Source organism: Chinchilla lanigera, unplaced genomic scaffold (assembly GCF_000276665.1).
Source record: "Chinchilla lanigera isolate Chin_1 unplaced genomic scaffold, ChiLan1.0 scaffold00077, whole genome shotgun sequence".
NCBI lineage: Eukaryota > Metazoa > Chordata > Mammalia > Rodentia > Chinchillidae > Chinchilla > Chinchilla lanigera.
In genome coordinates this window covers 8,168,481-8,193,344 of record NW_004955478.1, presented here as the reverse complement: position 1 = coordinate 8,193,344, position 24,864 = coordinate 8,168,481, and the positions used below count along the sequence as shown (strand labels likewise).

At 39.7% G+C, this 24,864-nt stretch overlaps 1 protein-coding gene across 1 annotated transcript in view; it reads left to right on the top strand.

The window, feature by feature from the left end:
- Positions 1-8,206: 8,206 nt before the first annotated feature.
- Map3k3 (mitogen-activated protein kinase kinase kinase 3) overlaps positions 8,207-24,864 on the top strand; it is a gene marked incomplete at its 5' end in the record, with an annotated part of 62,140 nt that continues 45,482 nt past the window's right edge. The window contains 3 exon segments of the mRNA XM_013503159.1: positions 8,207-8,328; positions 10,142-10,234; positions 19,899-19,939. Coding sequence (XP_013358613.1) covers positions 8,207-8,328; positions 10,142-10,234; positions 19,899-19,939 — 256 coding nt within the window.

Genomic DNA, 24,864 nt, shown 5'->3' with positions numbered 1-24,864 from the left:
GAGCGCCCGGGGGCAGGGCGAGCGGAGCCGCCGCGGCCGATGATCGCCGACCCGGGACCCGCGCGCAGCCCGCGGGGCTGGAAGTGGCCGGCGCTGCGGGTTGTCGTTCTGCAAAATCTGGCTGCAGTGCTTCGGTGCTGTTATTTTTATCGTGCGGTATTCCTGTTACTTTTGAAAGAACGTTCACCTTGCGAAAGAATTTTTCCGAACTCCTCTCCTTTTTGTCAATATTCGCGTTTTCTGCTGAGAAGATACGATCGAAGAAAAGCTTTAAATGCCTCCCACACGCAGCATTTGAGCTGAGCCGTATTTCGTGTAGTTTGTGCCACTTCTGCAAGTGACTGCTGACTACGTTGCGGAGCGGATAACATTTTAGGTGTAATTTGCCTTTCCTGTCCGTACAGGTGTTGTGATACTGTTGCCCCTAATCGCAAGTTTTGCGGAATACCTGGTATTGACCTAAATGATAAAGGAATAAACTTAAGGGAAAGAAAAGATCTTTTGTAAAATTAATTTCTTCAGTGAAATTCCCCATGTGAAGAAGACTGTTAATGTTTACTTTGACCTATAGCAAGGGCAGGTCATTTTTTTGACCTGTCTCCACACTCTGACTTTGAATGAATTGGCCTATTCTTTGTTTTTTTGTCTTTTTGAGACAGGGTCTCGCTATGCAGTTCAGGCTGGCCTTGAGCTCATTTATGTAGCCCAGGCTGGTCTCAGACTCGAAACGATCCTCCTGCCTCAGCCTCAGGAGCGCTGGGATTACAGGCGTGTGCCACACAGCTGGCTTGAATTGGCCTATTCTAATTCATGCTGTCCCTTATACAATATGGGAAAGGTTTGTTCTTTTGCTGGACCTACTGTCTCCTTATGCTGTACTTAAGAAATGCTTTTTTTTCTCCACCTGAGAAAGATCTCCACCGAGAGCTGGGCGTAAAAGGAACCCAGTGAAGTTCTGATATTTGAATATATGTTTACTCGACATTTCCTATAAATGAGGCACAGAATTCTTTTTGTTGTACCCAGGCCGGCCTCGAACATTTATCTTGTGTTATAAAATTTGAACTAAATCTTTGAATTAAGAACCTGTGTTGTAACATTCCTTCTAATGCGAGGCAGCTTTAAGTCCCAAAGAGGGGTGTGAAATACGTGAAAGTATACAGTCTTCTCACTCTTCTCACTTTTTTGTTGTTGTGTGAGAAAAGTTCTCCTTATATGCAGTCCAGGCAGGGGTCTTACTGCCTCAGGCTCCCAAGTGCTGGAATTACTGGAGTGCACCACCACTCCCACACCCAGCGCCACCCCACACTTTGACTGTAAAACCAGTAAGCCTACGTCATAGAGATGAAGGCTATGTTCCCTAGGTGTGAGCCTGTTTTCACGTTTCAAGACATCCTCAAAAACTTTAAATGTGAGTATGGAAAAACAGTAATAGAGAGGAAAGGAAATATATAAGTAGATCCAGAGCCCCAAAGAACAGACCAAGAACTCAGTATCTTCTCATTTATTTATATGTCAGTTTTACACAAAGAAACTGAGACAGTGAAGATGGAGTTAATTTTCCTGGAGGCTGGATATATTAGGCAAGCTCGTTTAAGAACCTGGTTTTCCCCACACCGATCCCTTTCTCTTTTTTGTGTGTGGATGGTCTTTATACACAATTAGAGATAATGTTGAATTCAGTCAGACACTTGGCTCTTATTTGATGTGTACAGGGCTCAATGAGGATATATGGACACAAAGACAACACAGTTTTTTTGAAATACTAGTTGCATTTTGGAGATATAAATGATAAAAATTCAAATCTCCAGTTTAGTTTGCTTTGGTTGCTGTGGTTCTAAGTAAACTCAGTAGCAAGCAAGTGTGAGGCTCACTTCAATCTCCAGCACCAAACTAAATAAAGGAGCAAATTTAAGGGTTTGATAAAAAAGACACATGGACTCCTTAATGTCTTAGTTAAACTTGTTACATTCCAGCCCAGTGAGGAAAGGACTAAATTTGAGTCCCTGCTCTGCAGGTTCTTTTGTTAATAGTCATATTTCTTTTTTTGTTTTTTTTTTTCCGGTACTGGGAATCGAACTCAGGACCTTGCCCTTGCCAGGCAGGCGCTGTGCCGCTGAGCTAAATCCCCAGCCCCAATAGTCGTATTTCTTGAACTGTTTGTGCTCCAGACTCAACCTTGTTTGACAGCTTGGGTTGTTACTAAAAGCAGGTTGGATATTATACTGACTGTTGGCCCCACTTAATCTTTGGTGGAAACTAAAACTTATCTCTGTAGATAATAGGAAATATTCTCGTTTTTGTTTTTTTTTGGGTGTTTTATCTTGTTTTGTTTTGGGCTCTGATACCATGTGGCTATTAAAAAAAATTAAGGTGGATTGTTTGTTTTTCTTGGTCACACTAGCCCCCCCCTTAGTAATTATAGTAGCAAATGCTGTTAATAATACCTGAGACTAATTCACTAATGTTTATTTGGTGTTTTATAAGTGCAATCTAAAACTTAGTGGGATATTTTACTGAGAAGTGTACATGGAAATGTTACAGGAAACTAGTGAACTGATTATAGGAGTAAAGATGATCTTTCTGGGTTGAGAATTTGGTTGCAAATCTGAATCGTGATTTTCAGAGAGAAGTCTGTATCCCTAAGATTCCCAAGCTGTTGGGAGCTCCCTGTAAGACCAGTCTCAACTCAATTTGGCTAAAATTGGATCACCTGTGTAGAATGATTAGCAATTTTTTTTTTTATATGTAGCCTCTCAGTCTGTAGTTAAGGCTGGCCTCAAACTCCAGGTGATCCTCCTGCGTCAGCCTCCCAAGTGGTGGTATTACAGGCATACGCCACCATGCCCAGCCCAGCAACTATTTTAAATGAAATGAATTACAGTTTAATAAATCAACATAGCTATGTCATGGCTGGATTTCTAACATTTTTTTAAAATGACAGTTTTGGATTTTAAAACTGAATTTTAGGCATTTGTAAAAAGTATTCATCTGAAGATTACTCAGGGGACTACACAGAGGCTAAGAAGCAGTTTTCCTAGTTCTAGTAAGCTTTCCAGTTATTCTGTGCCCATTGGTCTACTGCTTCTTGTGTTCTAGGTATAGCATTAATCCCTATACTTGAATTATCCTGGCTCAGGAAGTTATAGATAGGTAAAATAAACCAGAAACATGTAAACAGAATGAGTATACTTTATCCAAAATGCTTGGGACGAGAAGTGTTTCAGATTTTAGGAGATTTTGGATTTTGGAATATTTGCATAGACTTTACTGGTTGAACATCCCTAACCCATTTCAGATTTTGAATTTTTGGATTAGGGATGATCAACCAGTAAGTGCCGTGGATTGTAGGTACAGTACTTTGTCCAAAGTGTGTAAAAGGTACACAGGAAGGAGAAAGCAGTTCTATAGTTAGAACACATAATCCTGTAGTCTCTAGTACTTTAGGTTGATTACATCAAATGTTAAAGTAAAACATAGTGGTGATATATACTGATTTTATGAAGAGGCAGTGGTTTATATCGTAATGTGTATTTTTAAATTTGAATCACAAATTAATATTGAATGTGTATTGTATATCCTAGGAACAGAAAAATAAACCAGAATTTGACTTTGAGATCTAGCAAAGGCTCAACCGTATTCTTTTTTTGTTTGTTTGCTTTTTGTTTTTTTCTGGTACTGGGAATCAGACTCAGGACCTTGTGCTTGCCAGGCACGCACTGTGCCACTGAGCTAAATCCCCAGCCCCTCAACCATATTCTTGAGGGAGAAAAATGTCTTGTGATATGAGGTTTGGGCCTTATTTCCAAATAATTATTGTAAAATGATGTTTGCCTGGGTATAGACAGGGTGGAGGCAGTAGAAGTATGTGAAATGCCATGAAAAGAAAAAAAGGCCTGATTCAAGGGTAGTCTGAAGCACAGGTCTTCTGGGTGAGCAGTGTGGATCGGGTGATCAGGCCAAGCTCGGTAGAGACTTGGCAAAATGAAGAAGTGATATCACTTAGTTAAGTGAAAACAGATTAAAATATTACTTTGGGGATTTTGTATATGGAAAAAAGAGTATGTGGCATAGTGAACAGGATGACAGTGTTTGTAGGAGGACGTGGTGCCTCCGGGAGGTTCTCTAGATTTTTAGCCAAGGGAACTCACAAATGGGAAGTGCCTCAAGAACTTCCCCCTTACTTTCAGGGGGAAGTGTCTCAAGAAACCCCTCTTCTTTTTAGAGAGTAGTAATACCTAGGCTGGATAGGTGAGTTTCCACTGGAGCTCGAGAGAGAGAAGTATGTTTCTTGGCAGCCCACATTCCTTAGGTCAGGGTATAGGAGAAGAAAAAGTGTTTGCTTGGGGAATGATGGATACTTATCTGCTTAAAACAGAGCTGGGCATAGGAACACACACCTCTAATCCCAGCTACTTGGGAGGCTGAGGCAGGAGAATCCAAAGTTCAGGTCTATCCAGTGCAATTTAGTGAGATCCTGTATCCAGAAACAAAAACCTAAACCCACAGCTGGGCATGGTGGCGCACACCTGTAATTCCAGTACTTGGGAGGCTGAGGCAGGAGGATCGTTGTAAGTTTGAGACCAGCCCAGGCTACAAAGTGAGCTCAAGGCCAGCCTGAACTACATAGTGAGACCCTGTCTCTAAAAAAAAAAAAAATTAAAAAAACCCAAACCCACAAAAACAAAAATACTGCGTAAGCACTTCCTCTTTTTTTTGGAGACAGGATCTCACTGTGTAGTCCAATTTGCAACCTTCTTGCTTCAGCCTCCCAAGTTTTGGGGTTACAATTAATGCGCCACTACATCAGCTTTCCCTTTCTATTTTCTGTGAATACTCTTCCCTTTCCTAGATCCCTAACTTCTTAATTTTAAGAATTGACTTCTTTCTCTCTGTACTTCTTCCTGGTAGCTTTTTAAGTGTATCAGACCACCCCTGTCTTCAGAAAGTCTTTTCAGGATTACAGCATACTATTGCCCTTACCCCAATTTGTTCACATGTAAAGTTCACAAATATGCAATTGCTTTCTACTACTTTGAACTTCTTGGTACCCTTTAAAATTTAGTTTTTCCCCTACTGTTCTGTAGGACTTGCCTGACCTATCCGTCCCAGTACCCTTTTTTTGGTCTTGGCCTCTGTGGTGGTGGTCTTGTTTTTTCCAATCTTTTTAAAGGACTTTTTGCCAACTTCCCATTTTCCCACTCTACTTGATTAGGATCAGACTCAGTTTGGGGCTGTTTTTACCCCTCCAACCCCCATTTTGTTTTGTTGTTTTGAGACAGGGCCTCACTATGTAGTTGAGGCTGGCCCCAAACTTGTGACAGTTCTGCTCAGTTTCTGGAGTGCTGAGATTTACAAGCTGCGCTACCATGCCTATCCCCCTCTATTGCTTACTTGAATGTTCATTTCTTTTCTCCTCCTCAGTTCACTTCATAAATTCCCAGCAAAACTGGAACAGTTTGCTTTTCTGGAAGAATCTTTATTCTGTTAATAATTATGTAAAATCATCTGCACAACCACTTGCTACTCATATTTTTAAAATATATTTTATATATTTGTGTTTATGTACCCTGGTTTGTATATTGCCTATTCATTTTGCTCTATAACCTTATATTTGTGTATTATTTATCCTTTTATCCCTGGAGTTTGAACACCTTGAAGTAGCTTTTAAAACTTCCTTGTGTATAATATGTGGTATTTAGCAAATCATTGTTGTTAATGGTTAACAAAGTTCAAGAATAAAATTAAATACTTGAGTAGACTAAGTGGCCTCCAGTCTTTTTCCATTGACCTTTTCCTATTGACGATAATAACAGCCAACATTTTTAAAGCATTACTAAGTGTTAGGTAGTGCAAGAAGTAATTTATAAGGTTTTGATTTCTTTCTTCTTTCACAGTAGCTTTGTGAAAGGATGCTTTTATTATATTCATTTTACACATGTGGAAATTGAGGTTTAGAAGAATATGTGATTTTTTTCAAGGCCTCCATAAACCCAGGTCTTTCTGACTCCAAAGTTCATATTCCTGACTGCTACATCCTAAAAAAGTTTTTTTCAAAGTTTTGTTTATGTGTTTGTTTTTTAAGGAATGCTGCACTGAAGAAGTGTTAGTAATTTAGTTAAAAGTCTTAATCCAGGAAGAAATGCCTAAAAGAGCCACTTGATTTACTTTCTGCTTTTATCTGTCCTTAGTTTGAAGAAGTTATCTACTTCTAGGAATATATCTGACTTTGACACAAAATCAGATTCTATAACCCTGTTTCACTTCTGTCAGTTGTCCTAGATTTCAGGCAGTAACACCAAACCATTCCTGTAGTTTATTCTCAGTGCTAAAACTACCAGGCAAGTTTATCCATTAAGTCATGCCAGGAATTGGTTAGCAGAATTCGTTAACCTGACAAACCAGTTCTTATAATAGTAGCATCCTCCAGAGAATAAGAAATGATTTCTCCAGTCATACTTGTGGGTTCAGCTTGAAAAGTACGCTGCTCGTGCGCACACTGGTAACCCCAGCTGCTGCAGTGGAGGTGGGGTTGAGGCAGGAGGATGGCAAGTTCAAGACCAGTGTGGGCAACTTAGTAAAAGCCTGTCTCAAAATAAGACTAAGCTAGGGAAGAGAAAACAAAAGTGGAATGGCTCTCATTGGTAGAGCATTTAGGTTCAATATCCAGTACTAAGAAAACAGAAAAACAAATTTTAAAAAAGCATATGTTATACCACTATTGAGCTGTCCCTAGCCTCTCAATTAATTTAAATACATTATATTTAGGGAAATTACTAGAAATATAAAATAATTGATGGAATTTATGTGTTTTAATTTTGACTACTGTCTTTTTGGAAATACCTATTTCCTTCTCATTTGTTGTTCCCCTTACTGAATGCTTTTGGCACTAGAACTGTGTCACCCTATATGAAATGAAGTGAAATCATATGAGAGGCTACTCTGGTATTTTCCCTGAAAGTTTTAAATCTAGCTTTACTTTTTTTTTAAACAGGTAAAATCTTTTTATGGGTACCTTTGTCTTTCCTACATAACCTCAGAGGGCAATGGCAAGCATTTGAACAGATTAGTCTAGACAGAAGGAAGAGGTATATGGGAGAACAGGTTAGATTCATGCTTATTTTTTCCTTTTCACAAGGTATTAGAATATTTCCAGGGGACAAGGATAAAGGGAGGAAGGTAGGCACTCTGTGGGTGAAATCTTTTTTTTCTTTTTGAGACAGGGTCTCACTTTGTAGTTCAGGCTGGTCTTGAACTTACTGTGTAGCTCAGACTACCCTCAAACTCACAATCCTCCCACCTGTGCCTCTGGAGTATGCGCCTGGCTTATATCACTTTCTTTTCAAGTTCCCAAGTTCCCACGTAAATCACTTATCACCAAAGTAAGTGTAGCAGTTCATTTCTCATATTCTAGATAATTTTCACCTTCTAAATGTTGTTTGAAAAAAAAAAATGTTATTTGAATGGACAAAGGTCTTCTTAAAGGAACCAGGAGAATTTTGTAAAACTTGGAATTGGGTTAGTTTGGATTTTGAGTTTTGGCCAGTTGTTTTGAGTGCATGAATACGTAGTACTCCAGAAAAGGGATGCCAGTAAGATAGAAACAATGCATTGCTTGGTCAGTTTGGGAGGAAAAACAATAGAATTGCCCATTTACTTCCCTGTGGGAAGCAGAAGGCCTATAAACTTGTTAAGGAGAAAATAGGACAGCATTCAAAGGCTAGGCTTATTAAACAACTACTGTTTAAAGCAGCTATCAGGTCCTTGTTTGGTACCTTCTAAGATATATTTTCTTACGTGTGATGCTTTAAGAATAGGACTGGGACTGATTGTCCCATAATCACTTTTCTCTGAATTTATCTTTTCAGTCAGTACCCTACTGTGTACTATGCTGTATAGTTCTTCACTCCAACTTTTCATCTGTTTTTCATGGTTGAGTTTCTCTGGCACTGGACAAATTGTTGTGTGAAAATCAGTTGGTATGTATTGCTGCCAGAAATCTGATTGGAGGGCTGATAAGAATTTAAGTTCAAATTGCGATTGTCTAACCTCAGTTGTCTACTTGGGGGGGGCATTCACTGTGTGTGGTTATAGTTACTAGACCTGTCATTTTACCTAGACAGAACTCCCTGAGTGTCATGTAATTTGTGGAAGTGCTTTGCTGTGTATTAAAGTGTCTTAGCTCATGCGATCGCTTTCATTGCAGATGAGCAGGAGGCATTGGACTCGATCATGAAGGATCTGGTGGCTCTCCAGATGAGCCGACGTCCCCGGGTGTCTGGATATGAGACCATGAAGAGCAAGGACGCGAGTCACCCAAATAGGCAGGTATGTGTAGCTCTGGCAGAGCTTATCTAGATTTGTTGGGAGGGATTTTCAAATGGGAACTGTATGAAAAGCCAAGGCTACTCAAACACCAGCATTGAATGCTATTGGTCCCTTCCTTTCCGCCTGTTAAATGGTGATATATGCCAGCCATGTGTGGGTCCATGATCTGGATTTGTACATAGCATTTCATATGTGGCGAATAATGCCTTCATCTGTTATGGGGACAGTATTTATATAATTTTTTCCTTTACTGATAATTTGGCAATTATTTTATTCAGGTTCATGATCCTTAACTTCTATTTTTGTTAACGTTTAAACTTACGTGCCATTGAGAATCTTCCTCACATCTTTAGTGTCATTTACTGTCTTGTTTTCTGGGTACTTCGGCCTGCAGAGAAGAGTGCACAAATAGGGAGCTCTCCCACTTAGTGGGTATCCAGTGCTATATTTGATGGCTGTGTTGGGCGTGTTTGATGAAAATTTCTCCCTGACATTCTCCCTTATGGTTCTCTCTCTTACCAGATAACCTCCTCTGTTATTTACATCTTGTCTGCCAATTCTTCAGAGGTACATTTGGATCTTAGAGAAAGTACAGTGGTACTCTGTTTTCTCCACAATTCTGGTCACAAACCAAACTGGAGGAGAACTGAATCAAATTTTCCCATAAGATCAACATTGAATCTAACCATTGAATTTAATTTGGTTCTTGTCTAACTCAGTTTGCACCCAGAATCATGGAAAGAATAAAATTCATGAACCAACGTACCACTGTCTGAGGCTCTAGAATGTGGTCTGCCAGATAGAGCCTCCCAGAGCATTTCCTGCTTTCAGGAATTCTAGGGAACCTAGAGGAGAGTCTTTTCTTCCTCCCCCCCCCCCCACCAGAAATCAAACTCATGACCTCACGCTTGCCAGGCAGGCGCTGTGCCACTGAGCTAAATCCCCAGCCCTGAGGAGAGTCTTTTCATTCCATATTATAACAGGATTAGTTTAGAAAGCTGCTTTAGCCGAGCATGGTAGGGCACGTCTGTAATCCCAGCACTTGAGAGGCTGAGGCAGGAGGATCTCTGTGAGTTCAAGGCCAGCCAGGGCTACATAACTGAGTTCAAGGCCAGCTGTACTACATAGTGAGATCCTGTCTCGAAAAATCAAAACAAGGGAAAAAAAGGAAAAGAAAGCTCCTGTGGTTGTTGTAATTATCTTACAAAACTGAGGTAATAACGGATTAGAGGCCATTCTTGTACTAGTCTCATACTTACTCTGTCTAATAGTGTGGACTCTCCCTTGAAATAACTTACTTGTATTCAGAGCCACGTTTTGAAGGCGCATTTAACCAGAAGTGGGTCCCTCCCCCAGGCTTGAGCCTAATGACCTCACTTTCCTTCCTGTCCATGTGCGCAGCCATTCTAGTTAGTTGATCTTTCTCCAAACTGGACTGTTAGCGTGGATATCAGTTAATGGGTGAGAAGGGGAAGCTTTCTTGAGTTAGAGGACTTAAAGAGACCATTCTGGGAAAAAAGAGGAGTGGAATAGTCCCTGGTAGTTCCTTAAGAAGGGATTACTTTTTGGGAATCCTGTTTTGAGACTAAAAGCTACTGTAAGAGAAGTCCTGACTTTTTGCTGTGCCTGCTGCTGTGTTAGTGGAGTGAAATCAGTGGTTACGAGGTTATGAAAAGGATTGAAAATAGGTTAGAAGATAAAGTTAATGAGACCTATCAGCTATTTGGATCTACAGTTTGCTTGAATGATGTCAAACTTTCTGCTGTTGCATGGAGGATACAGATTATTAACCTTAGTTTTTTTGTTTTTAAAGAAAAAACACGGCAGCAGCAGCTCAGCCCTTCTGAACAGCCCCACAATAACAACAAGCTCATGTGCAGGGGCCAGTGAGAAAAAGAAATTTTTGGTAAGGACCCATATTGCCTGAATTGTGCTTTTTAATTCTGCTTGTCATGCTGGAAGGGTAGAAGTGATTTCCCAGACAAGTTGTTGTGGTGGGTTTGTGGGGAGCACTGGTTGAGCTCGTTACCATACACGTAGATGATGTTATGCATAGGCAGTCTTTATTTAGTGCTGTCAAATAAATTTGGTGATGACAGAAATGTTCTGTATTTGTGTTGTCCAGTATGGTTGCTACTAGCCGCTTGTGGCTGCTGAGGAACTTAATTTTAAATTTTATTTAAGTTATTAAGTTAAAATTTTAATTAAGTTAATAGCCATATGTGGCTGGTGGCTATTATATTGGGTAGTACAACTTTATACACTGTAAGTACATAGCTTACCTAAAGTTCTACTGCCTAGTACAGTAGGGACCTAAAAGGGACTGTTGATTTATTGGACAAGAAATTAAGTATATGGAGCTGGGCATAGTGGTGCATACCTATAATCCCAACTTCCTGGGATACTGAGGCAGGAGGATTGCAAATTGGAGCCTGGCCTGGGCAACCTAACAACTTAGTGAGATCCTGTCATGGAATAAAAAATAAAAAAGGACTGTGGATAACTCAGTGTGAGTCCTTGGAGTTAACCCCAATACCCCCCCACCCAAAGGGAAGGGGGATAAATTAAATGTGTCTTTAGAAAGGTGTAGGTTGGTGCATACATTCCATTACACAGGTAGTGAATTTCTACACATCGTGATAAGCTCATCCGTGAGAATCCTAACATTCTCTCCTTTGGGGAATGGGAAACTGTAGAAATAATATGGCTATTTAGAAATTGAAGCTCAAGCCTCACAAACATGAGGTTGTGAGTTTGATTCCCAATACCAAAAAAAAGAAGAAGAAATTGAAGCCCAAGGTTTTACTATTGGGTAATATTAGGTAAAGGCGCAATGAAAATGTCAAGATAGCTTTTTTCCCTTAATGAAGCCAAGGTTGTAAAATGTTCTTTCCTGGGAAGTATAGCAAAGTCCTGAAATCAAAAAGAGAATTCACTTCTGAAGAAATAGAGTGAGATGGGTATGTAGGGAATGCATGGGGGAGAGGTATTTACAATTTAGTGTAATTAAAGGAGCCTGTTCTGGCAAGCACAAGGTCGTGAGTTTGATTCCTGGTACTGGGGGGGGGGGGGAAAGAGCCTGGTCATGTTAATCTGTTAAGGTGGACCTTTACAATTTACTGAGTAAATTAGCATTTATTATTGTTTTTGCTAGCATAGGCCTGGGATAGAGTGGAACAGGGTTGGGTTTTTTGTTTTTTGGGGTTTCTTTTTGGTTTTTCTTTTTCTCTTTTTTTTTTTTACCAGTTCTTCTGCCAGAAAGTCCATGCTTAGGAAGAGAGTAGACTGAAAGATCAAAGCTTAATTTGAATGGCTAAGAGAAGCCAAATTATATCAAACTGAGCTAAAGATTCAAATTGCAGAGTCACAGTTGAAGGTAACCCAAGCGTTTTGGCTAGCGATAAAGGCTGTTTATTCATGAGTGGAATGATGTTGGCAGCGGCAAACAGTCCTTCAGTGTGAGAATGGTGGCGCTGGCTACAAGGCCAAGTTGAGATTGGCACAGTTTCACGGGGTGCATGGTTGGCACAGCTAAGGAAGCCAAGAAGCTGAGTTCATTGACAGAACTGTTTGGGGGCTGAGTCCTGGAAGAGCCGGAGGACCCAGTTCAGTCTCTCTTGGCAGAATTTTAGACATCCTCTTCCTTAAATAAACAAGCTGAGTAACCAATTGAAGGAGAGAGTGCATTTGATAACAAATAAGCATTCTGAGGTGCTGTAGGAGTAATGGGGGTACTTAGCTAGCAATGGAAGCTATATGGGTAATGGGGTACTTAGCTACAAGTAGGTTCTTCTCTGTATTCTCTCTTCTGTATACTAGAAACTGACAGCATGGTTAGATGTTTGACCTGTCTAGTTGAGGTTGGGTCTGTGGTTGGTTTTGCAGGCCATGGTGTGCAACCTCCCGACCGCTGTCACATACTCAGTGCTTTATAGGTGCTTGTTCTCTGCGGGATGATAGCTTAATGCGGTGAAAGCACTGTTTACACAGGATTTTATCATTTACAGAGTGCTTTCCACAACAACGGTTAACAGTACCAACAGTTATAATCATGTGCACAATACTTCAGTGTTTGCAGAGATTTTACACAAAGGTATTTAGTAGAGCCAGATAGCAAACCTAGATTTTCTGACTCCTAGTCACAGTAATTTTTCCACCTGTAAGACCTATGACCCTTTGAACCTTAGTTCCGTCAGAAATTTAGACATAATGCTCTATGTCTGCTGCCTCTTAAGGTTGTTGTAAGATCATAGACAGCATGTAAAGTATTTGTACATTATAAGACAAATGTACAAATGTAAAGTTATGTCACTTTGTGATTATATCGCTTCTACTGTGTTTTGGCACCGTGGATTTGAGTTTTGGGGAGCAACTTCTAACCAGAACTATACATGGTGTTAATGGAACTAAAAGAGTGATGGGTTTTCCCACCTTTATTGGATTGTTGTTACCATCTGATTGATGGTCTTTTTGCAAACATCTAAATCTAGCCTAATTTCTGAAAACCCCAGTGGAGGAAGAAATAGAATCTTTATTTCCCTGGATTCTTGTTTCCCTTGAATTTCATCAGAATGGTAGATAGATGCTTAACAGATCCCAGGATGTGGATCTGACTCTGCGGATAGTCACTAGTAGATCTTCAGAATGGAAAAGCTGCTTTCTTTAGGGAAAGCATGGGCAGGGTAGGGCCTTTGCTATCAGTTCCAGAGGAAGAGAACTCCAGGAGCCTGTTCCCCTAGTGGGTCTGTGATTGAATAGACTGCCTTTTGCTTTTACAGTGATAGGCCTACCTCTTCAGAACTTCCCTTCTCTTTCGAGGATTATTGATAAGATGAGATGGCCAGTTTGAACTGGCTTTATATTTTGTAGGAAGATTGATCTATAATTATTTCTTCCATTGTTCTCTTCCGACTTTCCTGAGTCATGATTACAAATAAAATTTTTACTTTTGTTGCCCTTTTCTTTTTCTTTGATTTATTTACTGTCTGGCAAAATAAGGATTGCAGTTTCAAAGAGCCATCAAAGTTATATACAGCAAATACAAGAAGAAGGAGTAATGCAAATCAGAGCGAGGATAAGAAAGGCAATGGTTAACTGAGGCCTTTGCCTGATCAAATTAGTTCGTAAACCTTTGTTTAATAAGAAGTTTGGTTGTACTGGATTCCCCAGAGCACTCTTGGATTACATATTTAACCGCAAAGTTCAGTCTTCCAGAGAGTCATTTGTGCTTATGTTTGGTGTTATCAGTTATCCCTGTTGCCCCTGTGAGTTCCCAAATCTGTAGCTTAACCTTGAGGCCTGTTCTGTTCCTCTTCCCTTCTCCCCATCCCCTTCACTTCTCTCTCACTCTCTCCTTTGTTTTTTTACTATAACCTGTCACTCTTCTGAGCATGCCTGTCACTACCCTCTCACCAGTTAACTGTGATGAGGAGGGGAGTTGAACCTTCCTAAACCTACATTTTTGAACTTTTTTTTCTCAGCATTTGTGATACCTTTTCATTTGGTTCAACATCATGCCTATAGTCAACCTTCTTAAAATATACGCACACTAAATGTAGTTCATGTTGCTTGTACCCAGGAATTATGCAGTCTTATTCAGGGAATGAGAAATATAAATAAAAAAGAGATTGTGGCAGGATGTGATTGTATCTAATTAATTGTATGGTCCAAAAAAATGAGTGCTGTAGAAAATCAGGGAAGTCAAAGGAGTAAGTTTGGTCCAAAGCCAGTAGGGAGTCATTTCAAATGGAGATAGCACTTGAGCCAGGCTGTGAAGGATGCATAAAAGTTTAGTTGGTTGGGGAGGAAGAAGGGTGGCACTCCAGATCAGAAAATAGATTATTCAAAAGGCCTATAGAGAAGAAATTTATATGATATATTGTATTTCAGAAAATAAGGGTGAGCATTGATCTGGCTAGAGAGGAGAGTTTCTGTGGAGAGCAAGAAGTGTGAGATGGTTAGATAAATTAAATGAGCCTACATTTCAGAGGGCTTCAAATGATGGAGAATTTAGGCTTTATTCCATAGGCCATGGGTATCACTGATCACTTTTTGAATGAGGAAGATATGTGTTGAAAGAGGTAGGTAAGATGGTTAGACCTGTAAAGGAATGTAGACTGGGCTGGAAGCAGGGAAGCTGAGAAGTACAGAGGAACCCACGTGACCAGTAAGATGTCAGAAAGAATGGTGGGCAAAGTTTCATACTGGAAGCCTTTAAAGCAAGAATTGAAACTTGTTATCCATCTGCAGGGAGAAAGGAAGGAAAGGATCAAGCAGAACTCAGAGGTTTAATCTTGTATAGCTGAGAAAACAGTAATGCCAAAGCTAGAAGTGGCAGCACTGAGAACAGAGACTAATTTTGGAGGGTAGTTGATGTAAACATATATGGACAGGTTAAGTTTTGAGATTACAGTGGAAAAAGAACTTGGAAAGTGTGTGAGGTGTGTGTGTGTGTGTGTGTGTGTGTGTGTGTGTGTGTGTTGATTTTTGCAGGTCCATAATCTCTTATGTGCAATTTGAAATCCAAAGAGTTCTGCAAACTAAAGCTTTGTTTTTTAATTTGCAGCAAACTCATTGGGCAGCAAAACTTGGCCTGAACAGACACAGCAATATTTATAGTCTTTATCCCATTTATTGTGCATATTCATACTTTCACTGCAAAAAATTAGGCTAGCTTGGATAACTAGTCTGTACTGTATTAACAGACAAACTGAAAACTGCAAAAACTTAACAATGATATGTCTAGTATGAGGCGGGATGAGAATAGTGTTCCTTATAGTCACTTAGCAACCTCAGTCAAGGGAGCCTCACTATCTTGCGCCATATGGCTGCCAGGGAAAAGTATAGAATCAGTTCTCTTCCCAGCTCTTGGTCAGAACTAGGCAAAGGGGAAAAAATAGCTAAACTAACTTCAGGAAATGCAGGGGAGTGCAGGAAATACTTGTGAGCATTCTGCCTCTCTGATAGAAGTTCTATCCCAGCCACCCGCTCCCTCCCTTGGGAAGAGGGAAGGTATCACATGATACATAAAATACACACCGTACTGCCTCTTTTAAGTCCTAAATGTGCATTCTGAAACACTTTTAGCCTTGGTGGTTTGGTGCAAGGGTAATGGGCATGTTTTATCACTTACTGAGCATTTAGAAGTTGGCTATTACTCTAATCTCTACTTGGTTATTATAATAAGTAAGTGTAAGTCCATCAGATAAGTACTATCATTATTTTTACTTCAAAGAGAAGGAATCAGTCACAGAGAGGGTAAGTAACAAGTGGAGGAGGGTCACACAAGAAATTGTAGAACGAGGATATAAAGTATGAAGTTTGACTTCAGTGCTATGTTTTTAACCACTATATATCTGCCTCAAGTACATGACAGGCATTTGAAATTTTCCTTCATAGTTTGGGGCTGGACATAGAGTTTTGAGAGTCTTCTATTTAGAGACTGACTTTTGATTAATTGTATCCCTACTGAGGAGAAAGTGTTACAGGGGAAACAAAGCCAGAGATAAAAAGTCCATGGTCACATATGGGATGAGGGGAGAAGAGGGCATGAAAAAGAAGAATCAGCCAAGAAGCAGAAGTGGCGAGCATGGTAGCAGGTTTCCTGAGCTGGAGTAGAGTCATAGAAGTCAAAGGACTTGGCTACCAGTGCCAGATGCCTCCAGGAGGTCAATGAGAATAGTTGGCAGGGAGGAATTGAATGGTTATCTTTATCTGAACCATTCTTTATACATGGCTTATTATTGTCAGCCTGTCAGGAGAAATGCAGGTCTGAGCACATCCCATGAGACAGAGAAGTCTGCATCCTGCTCTGGAATGGCTGTCATGGTGTTGGAGAAGGCATCTTTGTTTGTACTGCTTAGTAGTCCCAAGCTTGGTTGGGCTTGAATACAAGTGATTTGTGATTTGGAGCAAAAGTTCAATTCCATTTCTGACTAATTTCACGTAGAGTTATATTCCTGTTATAGCCCATCATGAAAGTTCAGTTCCATTTCTGACTAATTTCATGTAGAGTTATATTCCTGTTATAGCCCATCATGAAATAAATTTAGTTCCTTTAGCCTTTTTTTTTTTTGAGACAGGGTCTTGATATGTAGTCCAGGCTGGCCTTAAGCTCATGGCAATCTTCCTGCCTCAGCCTCCCGAGTGCTGGGGTTACAGGCATGTGCCACCATGCCCAGCTTTATTGCCACACTTTTTAAGAGTGAAAAAAATTAGGTAAAAACAAATAGGAGAAGACCTGAACTGACCGTGCTGGGGCACGCTTATAATCCCCACACTCAGGAGGGCCTGAGACTCAAGTTTGAGGCCAGCCTGAACTGCATTGTCTCAAAAAAAACCTGTCTCAAAAAAACCCTGTCTCAAAAAAAACAAACCAAAACAAAAAAGACCTGAGAATATCTGAATAAACTATGGGCTTTAGTTGATATATCAATATTAACTGATTGTAACAAAAGGAAACATACTGTGCTGAAATAAGATGTTAATAATAGGGAGAACTTGTGTGAGGGATGGGAATTCTGCTCTAACTCCTGAATTTTTCTGTACATCTAAAACTGTTCCAAAAGTCTATTAATTAAAAAAATAATGAAAATGAGAGCTATACCAAAGTGTGCTGAGCTAGAGACAGGAGCAGTGGAAGGACGTGGTAACCTACCTGCAGAGGCAGAAAGGACTGTGATTACCAGAGCTCTTCGTGGGAATAGAAAGTGGGAAGTCGGAGACAGCAGGTCAGAGCATGGCGGTGTGTGTCAAGGACCATGCTTTGGAGGGTTCTTGTTATGGCAGTCACTTAGCGTAGTGAGGGAAGGAAAAAAAGAAGACAGTAATGAAAAAACTGCCATCATTCTTACAAACTTTGAATCCATATGGCTGCTCCTTCCGCTGCACTACCCTGCCTTTTGCCCATGTACTATATATACGTTCTACCTAGAACACAGATCAGATCTGGGCACTTGCGTCTTCCACCTTCTCAGGTGTCACATCCACCCACAACCAAAGGGTCCTCTTCTGGCTCCCCAGCTTGTTACACGATTGGTGTCCCAGTCTCTAAGTTCTGACTCCATTACTACCCCAATGTAGGGAGCTTTCAGTCTCTTTTTCCATGAGTGCTAAAAAGGAAGGTCATATAAGATCTTTTGTTGTTGTTCCCATTGAAGCCTTGCATCAGTGAAAGAAACCATTTGACTGTAACATTTAGCTTACTATTTAGGAGCCAGGCTTTCAGGGTTTGAATCCTGGCTCTTACTTTACAAACAGTATGATGTAACCTTGCGTGAACTTACTGTATACCTCGTTGTAACTCAAGTTTCTTTTGTGAAATAGTGATGATACTAATACCTGTTGTGAGGATTAGTAACATGCTTAGAACAGTCTTGGTCCACAGTAAATGCTCAATAAATGTTAGCTATTATTGTGCAGAATAAATGGCTAAAATGGTCCATGTTATATGAAAACATAAGAGGACCATATCAGGGCTGTATTTAAAGACTTATATTATATGCTTTATTCCGGCTATCTGCTATCTAGTACATGTACTTTCCAGGGACCCTAAGCCCTTGGAACTTCACTTTCCTTATCTTTAAAATAATGGATTAGAGGATAGTATTCTTGTTTTCTGATTCAGTGGTTCTCAAGGTATAGTGTGGGGACCACCTGGGAGGTTTCTAAGACCCTTTTGGGGGTGGATGCACATTATTTTCATAATACTATAATGTTATTTTCCCTTTTCACTCTTATTCTCTTAAGAATGTACAGTGGAGTTTCCCAGAAGCTACATTTTTTATGTTATTGCAACAGATTGAAAGTTGAAGAAAGCAAGAAAATTCAGCTATCTTAGGCCATGCATTGAAGAGATTTGCATTCTCTCATTAAATTTCTTTTGGAAAGCATAGTTTTTATAAAAAGGTCTATTCATGTTAACAATAACAATTAAATGTTTTTTAATTGTTATTTTGAAATAAAAAATAATTTTGTTTTAATTTCTATTATGGTAAATATTAGTTTAAATTAGCCACATAAACAAAAGCTCTTAGGGGCCTCCATCATTTTTAGAGGGTAAGTTAGAGCTTTTGTTACAATTCAGTAGACTGGAAGAGAATTCTAGCCCCTCGTGGGAGAAAGGAGTTCTTTATGTACTCTTCCTACCTTTCCAACTTGCCCTATTCTGTCATCTTCTCTGACTGCTATTTGTTCCCTAATTTAGAAGCTTTGAAGGCCTCTTTCTTCAAAGCCACTGTGTGTGTGTGTGTGTGTGTGTGTGTGTGTGTGTGTGTGTGTGTGAGAGAGAGAGAGAGAGAGAGAGAGAGAGAGGAGAGACAGAGAGAGACAGACTCACTATGTAGCCCAGGCTTTCTTGAACTGCTGGCAATCCTCCTGCCTCAGCTTCCCAAGTGCTGGGATTACAGACATGCACCACAACAGCTGGCCACAGTCTTAGATTTTTTTGAAAGAGGATCTTGCTGTGTAGCTCAGGTTGGCCCTGAGCTCAAACTTGAGACCCTGCTGCTTCAGCCTCTCAAGTAGTGGGATTATAGGTATGTGCCATCATGCCCAGTATAAGCCACAATCTATGTTTGTCTTTTTCAGTAATATTTTACTCATTGACTCTGAATTCTTTCTTCTTGTCATCTATTATTTGCTGGTTTCCCAGCAATCTTACTTTTTTCCCCTCTTCTATAATCTCTCTTTCCTATCATTTTTCTAATTCTCAAATGATATTTACAATATTTATTTCTCCTGGATTTTTTCTTTAACATTTTAATGCTTCTACTTCCCTTTCTCACATTTAGTCTCAGTTCTGTTCTTCAGTCCATTCATCTATTTACCAAATATTATTAAGCACAAATTTTATATGCTGTTCTCTTTGCTTGGCATTGGGAATATAGAAACAAAATAGACATGATTTCAGCCCTTCCAGTTTGTATGCCCAAGAATGGTCACTTTGGAGAAAGCTAGAACAGTGTCCTAAGGTCATTTGTTCAGGGTCCTACTTTTGTTCCACAAGGATAGCCTTGTGAGGATTGTGGGAAATCCCATGATAGTAGAAATAGGAACAGAAACAAAAAAATATTTATCACATGCGTGCTACATGTCAGATATTTTACTAACATCTCCTTTAGTTTTCATAGCAATTCTGCAAGGTATGTTTAACCCCACTCTGTAAATGGAAAAACTAAAACTCAGAGGATTAGCACCTTGCCTGTGGTCTACCCCAAGATTTATTTGGAAGCATCAGTCAAGAAGGAAAGGTATCCTGGTGAAAAGGTGTATAGTAGGAGAAATTCCAGAGCCAGTTATAGAGACAGAGAGTATGTAAGTCTAGAATCTGAGCTGGGGTAGGTACCTAGGAATCTTGTCCAAGAGCTTTTGTTGCTCCTGAGATTAGAACTGGAAGTTGTAACTGATTGGAAAGGAATACCTTTCTGGGTAGGGTAACTGCACCAAGAGCCATGAGATGTTTGCCTCATGGTGATGTTTGCCTAATGATGTTAAAGGACTGCTTACTTGCAAATGACTGAAATAACATGTACCAGAGAACCCTCTAACCTATGTGTCATTACTTTTGGCAGAGTGACGTCAGAATCAAGTTTGAGCACAATGGGGAGAGAAGGTAAGTTGCCCTCTGATCAGTAGTTGTGTTCACATGTGCTGAAGTTCTCAGTAAACGTTGCACTTAGGAGGCCTGTCCTGATCCTGTGGCACCAGTGGTGGAGGAATGGGGTTGATTGTGTAAAAGTGGGCAAGTTCCATCCTTGTTTTGACTTATCATTTCAACTGCTGCTGTTTTATTATTCTCCTCTTCTGCTCTTTTGCTAAAAGAAGAAATGAAGGCATCAGCGCTACTCAGAATCATGACTTCTGTATAACTGACATTGTGCCACCTGTGGGCAGTAGAGGGCAGTCAGGATGGTTCTGTGACGTGGTGCCATTCCTGTTCCCTGTAGAGTAGCCCTAGCTTTTAGGGTTAGGTTGGTTAATTGGAAGCTTCTTCATGATGTCTCCAGGTCATGAGAAGCTGTACCAAGTCCATCAGTTTTGGAAGTTTGATCCTTTGAGGATGTAGAAGGAAGGAGTTTTTCTGTTTATATTCTAAATCTTATCTGATTAGTAAGATGAAAATAATGTTATAAAACTTTCTCTATCATGAAGATTTTAGTTATCATCATCATTATTATTATTTTGTGTGGTAAAAATGTCATTCCATTTAATTTCTCAGTTATCTAAGGGAAAATGTTTTAAAAGGATACAGAACTCTGGTCATGGGACCTTGTACATGTCCGTGCACCTAAATGTGCCTCTTAATATTAGTTTCCCACTCTTTGCCTCGCCTTCCTGTTGCTATCTCCTCTTTTTCCCTTTGCTTTGAGTATTTGGAGAGGTAAAGAGCATGCTTATGAGAAGGTCTTCAGCTTTGTCCCACTGTAGGACCTTAGTATCTCCACCTGTTCTTCACTGTGGAAAGTGTGGTCTGTGGAACCAGCGTCCTGCTGCTCCCTTGTGGGTTCTGGGACGGTTCCAGGCCTGGAGGAAGAAGGTCTTCTTAGCTCTGCCCACAGCTCTCATCTTGCATCCTGCCAGAAACAAGGAAATTAAATTGCTACTTCATTGTTGCTGCTTTTCACACTTTCTGACTGAGTGGGTTGTGGAAGGATGGCCAAGCTTGGAGGAGCAGAGAATTTTCAGAAGTAGATATGAAATCAAAAGCCCAATTGTGTTGGAGCGTAGTTAGGCAGTTTGCTCTCCTGAATTCTCTGTTCCCAAAGTGGTATGTAGTTACAGTGAGTGAACTTATACTGAGAAAGTGTATGTGTTTGGTTTCAGAGAAACTGCCAGATTGAAACCACAAATATTTAAGGTGGTCAGACAGGAATGGCCTTCTGAAGCCCTGAGTTGGGAGAATGTTGGTATCAAGATTTTAAAAGCTTTGCGTTCTCTTTTTATGGATCTGTTTTCAGAAGCTATGGCATTTCACTGTTTGTGTACTATGTGTGGAATTGAGGACTTTCAAAAGTTGGTACCAGGAAGCCAAGTTCAAACTGTTCTTTGCCAGACAACTCAAGTTTTCATGTATTTCATGTCCTAGGGTTTTAGAGAGAATGTCGTTGTGGGCTTTCTTTACTTTTACAAGGAATGTGAGCAGTATTTTTCTAAATGTACACTCTTACAGAATTAGGATTTACAAAAAAGGAAAGTGACTTTTCCATAGTAACCATCCTAGTAGGCAGACTTTGTTTTAAAAGTCAGTATCACTGACCTCCCACTCTCTCAGCTACTGGGGGCCAAAGAGGAGGACTTTAGATTAGGATCTCCTTCCTTTTGAAAGCCTTAAAGGCAGGACACTGTTACAGATTTATATACTTCTTTTAAACATTGGTCAAAGAATGTTGGTAAGATGGCAGCAGCTTGATTCTTACCAGTCTGAAAGTACTGATTTTTTTTTTTAAACTTCTTTTTTTCTTACTGGTACATTTTAGATATATATAATGATAGCATTCATCTTAGGGAATCTGTACCTGTACATGGCATAGCTTGCTACTTTTTTTCCCATTTCCCTCCCCTCTGTTCAGCCTACTTTTTTTCCCATTTCCCTCCCCTCTGTTCCCTCCCACAGCCTCTCTTTCTGTCCTTATTTACAAAAGTTTTGTTTCCGTTTTTTCCTTCTATTCTCTTTTTTTTCTTGTCCTTCCTTCCTATCCCCTTCCCCCGTCCCTTATTCTCCTTCTTAAACATTTTCTTCCCATTCCTCAGTATCTATTACACATTTTGGTCCTCTTTACACTTTTGGTTTCCCACACCAGAGAAACAATGCAGATGTGTGTCCAATTTATTTCACTCAAGAGTATGGTCAGGGTGCATCCATTTAGCTAGAAATGTCTTAAGCTTATCCTTCTGTATGACAGAGTAGTACTTCCTTTGTATTAAAAAAAAAAGCCCACATCCTCCTTATCCATTCATCAGTTTTTCGTCATTTGGGCTGTTTCTAAGATTTTGCTATTATAAACTATGCTGCTATAAACATGGGTGCACACATATCACTGTGGTATGTGCTTTTATTTCTTTTGGGAAGATACCAAGAAGGGGAATAATAGTTGGGTCAAATGGGACCTCTACTCTTAGTTTTTTGAGGAATCTCCACAGTGATTTCCACAGTGTTTATAGCAGTCTGCACTCCCATCAGCAATGGAGAAGGGTTTGTTTTTCCACACAGCCCCACCAGCATTTGTTATTGGTTGATTTCTTGAGTGGAATGAGGGGACTCTCAGCATTGTTTTAATTCTCTTGTTTGACCAGTGATGTTGAACATTGTTTCATATATTTACTTGCCATTTCTACTTCTTCATCTGAGAAGTATTTTATTCATTTCAGATGCCCAGTTTTGGATTGGGTCTTTAGATTTGGGATGTCTGATTTTTTTTGAGTTATGTTTTCTAGATATCAGTCCTTTGTCTGAGGAACAGCTAGCAAAAACTTTATGTGGGCATACTGTGGGTTGTCTCTTCACTCTGTTGGTAGTTTCTTTTGCTGTGCAAAAGCTTTTTAATAAGATGAGATCCCAGCTGATTCTTTGTGTGATCAAGGTTTTGTTCATAAAGTCTTCGCCTATACCAATAACTTCAAGAGTTCTACTTATTGTCTTCCAGTAGATTTAGTGTTTCTGTTTTAATATTTAGTTCTTTTGATCCATTTCAATTTTAGTTAAGTGCATGGTAAAAGATGTGGTTCAGGCTTAATTAATCTTTAGCATTTGGAAAGCCAGTTTTTCCAGCATCATTTATTAAAGAGGCTATCTTTCTTCCAGTGACGGTGTTCGGGTCCTTTGTCAAAGATACGGTGGCTGGTGGGGTGTGACAGCACATGCCTATAATCCCAGCACTCATGAGGCTGAGGCAGGAGGATCACTGAATTTGAGTTCAAAGCCAGCCTGGGCTACAAAGTGAGTTCAAGGCCAACCTGAACTGCGTAGTGAAACCCTGTCTCAAAAACACAAAAATAAATACGTAAGCTGGCTGAGAATGTTTGGAATTGTTTCTGCTTCTTGTAATCTGTTCCATGGATCCTCGAGTCTGTTTTTCTTTGCCAGTACCATACTGTTTTTAATCACCGTAGCTTTGTGGTATAATTTCAAGTTACAGATTCTGATGTCCCCTACCCTAGCAGGATTGTTAGCTGCCCAGAATTGCTTTTGCTATTCTAGGTCTCTTCTGGTTCCAAATGAAACTTAGGGTTGTTTTCTCTAATTTTATGCTATTGGTATTTTGATTGGGATTGCATTAGATTTGTCTAACAATTTTGGAAGTATGACCATTTTCACTATATTGGTTTGTCTTACCCTAGAACAAAGAATACTTTTCCATTTTCTGATATCCTTTTCAATCTCCTTTTTAAGAGTACTATAGCTTTCAATGTAAAGGTCTTTTACTTCCTTAGTTATATTGATTCCTAGGTATTTCATTTTTTAGGGTGCTGTTAGGGAAGCTGTGGTTTCCCTAATTTCTCTCTCAGTGAGTTTGTTATTTGTGTACAGGAGTGCTATTAAATTTTGAGTGTTGACTTTGTATCCTGATATACTACTGATTTTGGTTATTAACTGGAGAAATCTTGGGTGGATTTTTTGGGGTCTTCTATGTAGAGTAGCGTGTCATCTGCAAATAATGATGATTTCACTTCTTCCTTCCTATCCTTATTCCTTTTATTTGTTTCTCTTGTCTAAATTCTCCAGCTGATGTTTCCAGAACTATTGAATAAGAGTGGTGACAGTGGACATCCTTGACCTGTTCTTGATTTTAGAGTGAAAGCTTTCAGTTTCTGACCACTTAGTATGATGTTGGCTGTTGGTTTGTCATAGACAGTTTTTATCAGATTGAGATAAAAGACCGTCTATTCCAATTTTTTGTAAGTTTTTTTTTTAATCATGGAGACTTTGTCAAACACTTTTTCTACATCGGTTGAGATGACTATATGGATTTTGTCCTTTACTCTGTTAATATGGTATATTACATTTATTGATTTGCATATGTTAAGCCATCCCTGCATGCCTGGGATGAATCCTGCTTGGTTATGGTGTATAATATTGAAAATTTGCTGCATTCTGTTTGCCATTATCTTATTGAGGATTTTTGTGTCTATGTTCCTTAGGGAAGTTGGCCTAAAGTTCTCTTTTTTGGTTGGATCCTTCTCTGGTTTTGGTATCAGGGTAATGCTTACTTCCAGGATAAGTTTGGGAGTATTGCTTCCCTTTCAATTTCATTAAAGAATTTGAGAAGTAGCAGCATTAGGTCTTTCCTAATTTCTTCTAGAATTCAGCAGTGAATCTGCCAGGGCCTGGGCTTTTCTTTGTTGGTAGGTTTTTAATTACACCTTCAATTTCTGATTGATACTGGTTTATTTAGATTTCCCATATCTTCTTGTTTCAGCTTTGGTAATTCATATGTCTCTAGGAATCTGTCGATTTTTTCTGTTTTTCATTTTATTAGAATACAGGTTCTTGGAGTGTAGGTATTGATGATCTTCTGGATTTCTGCAGGATCTGTTGTG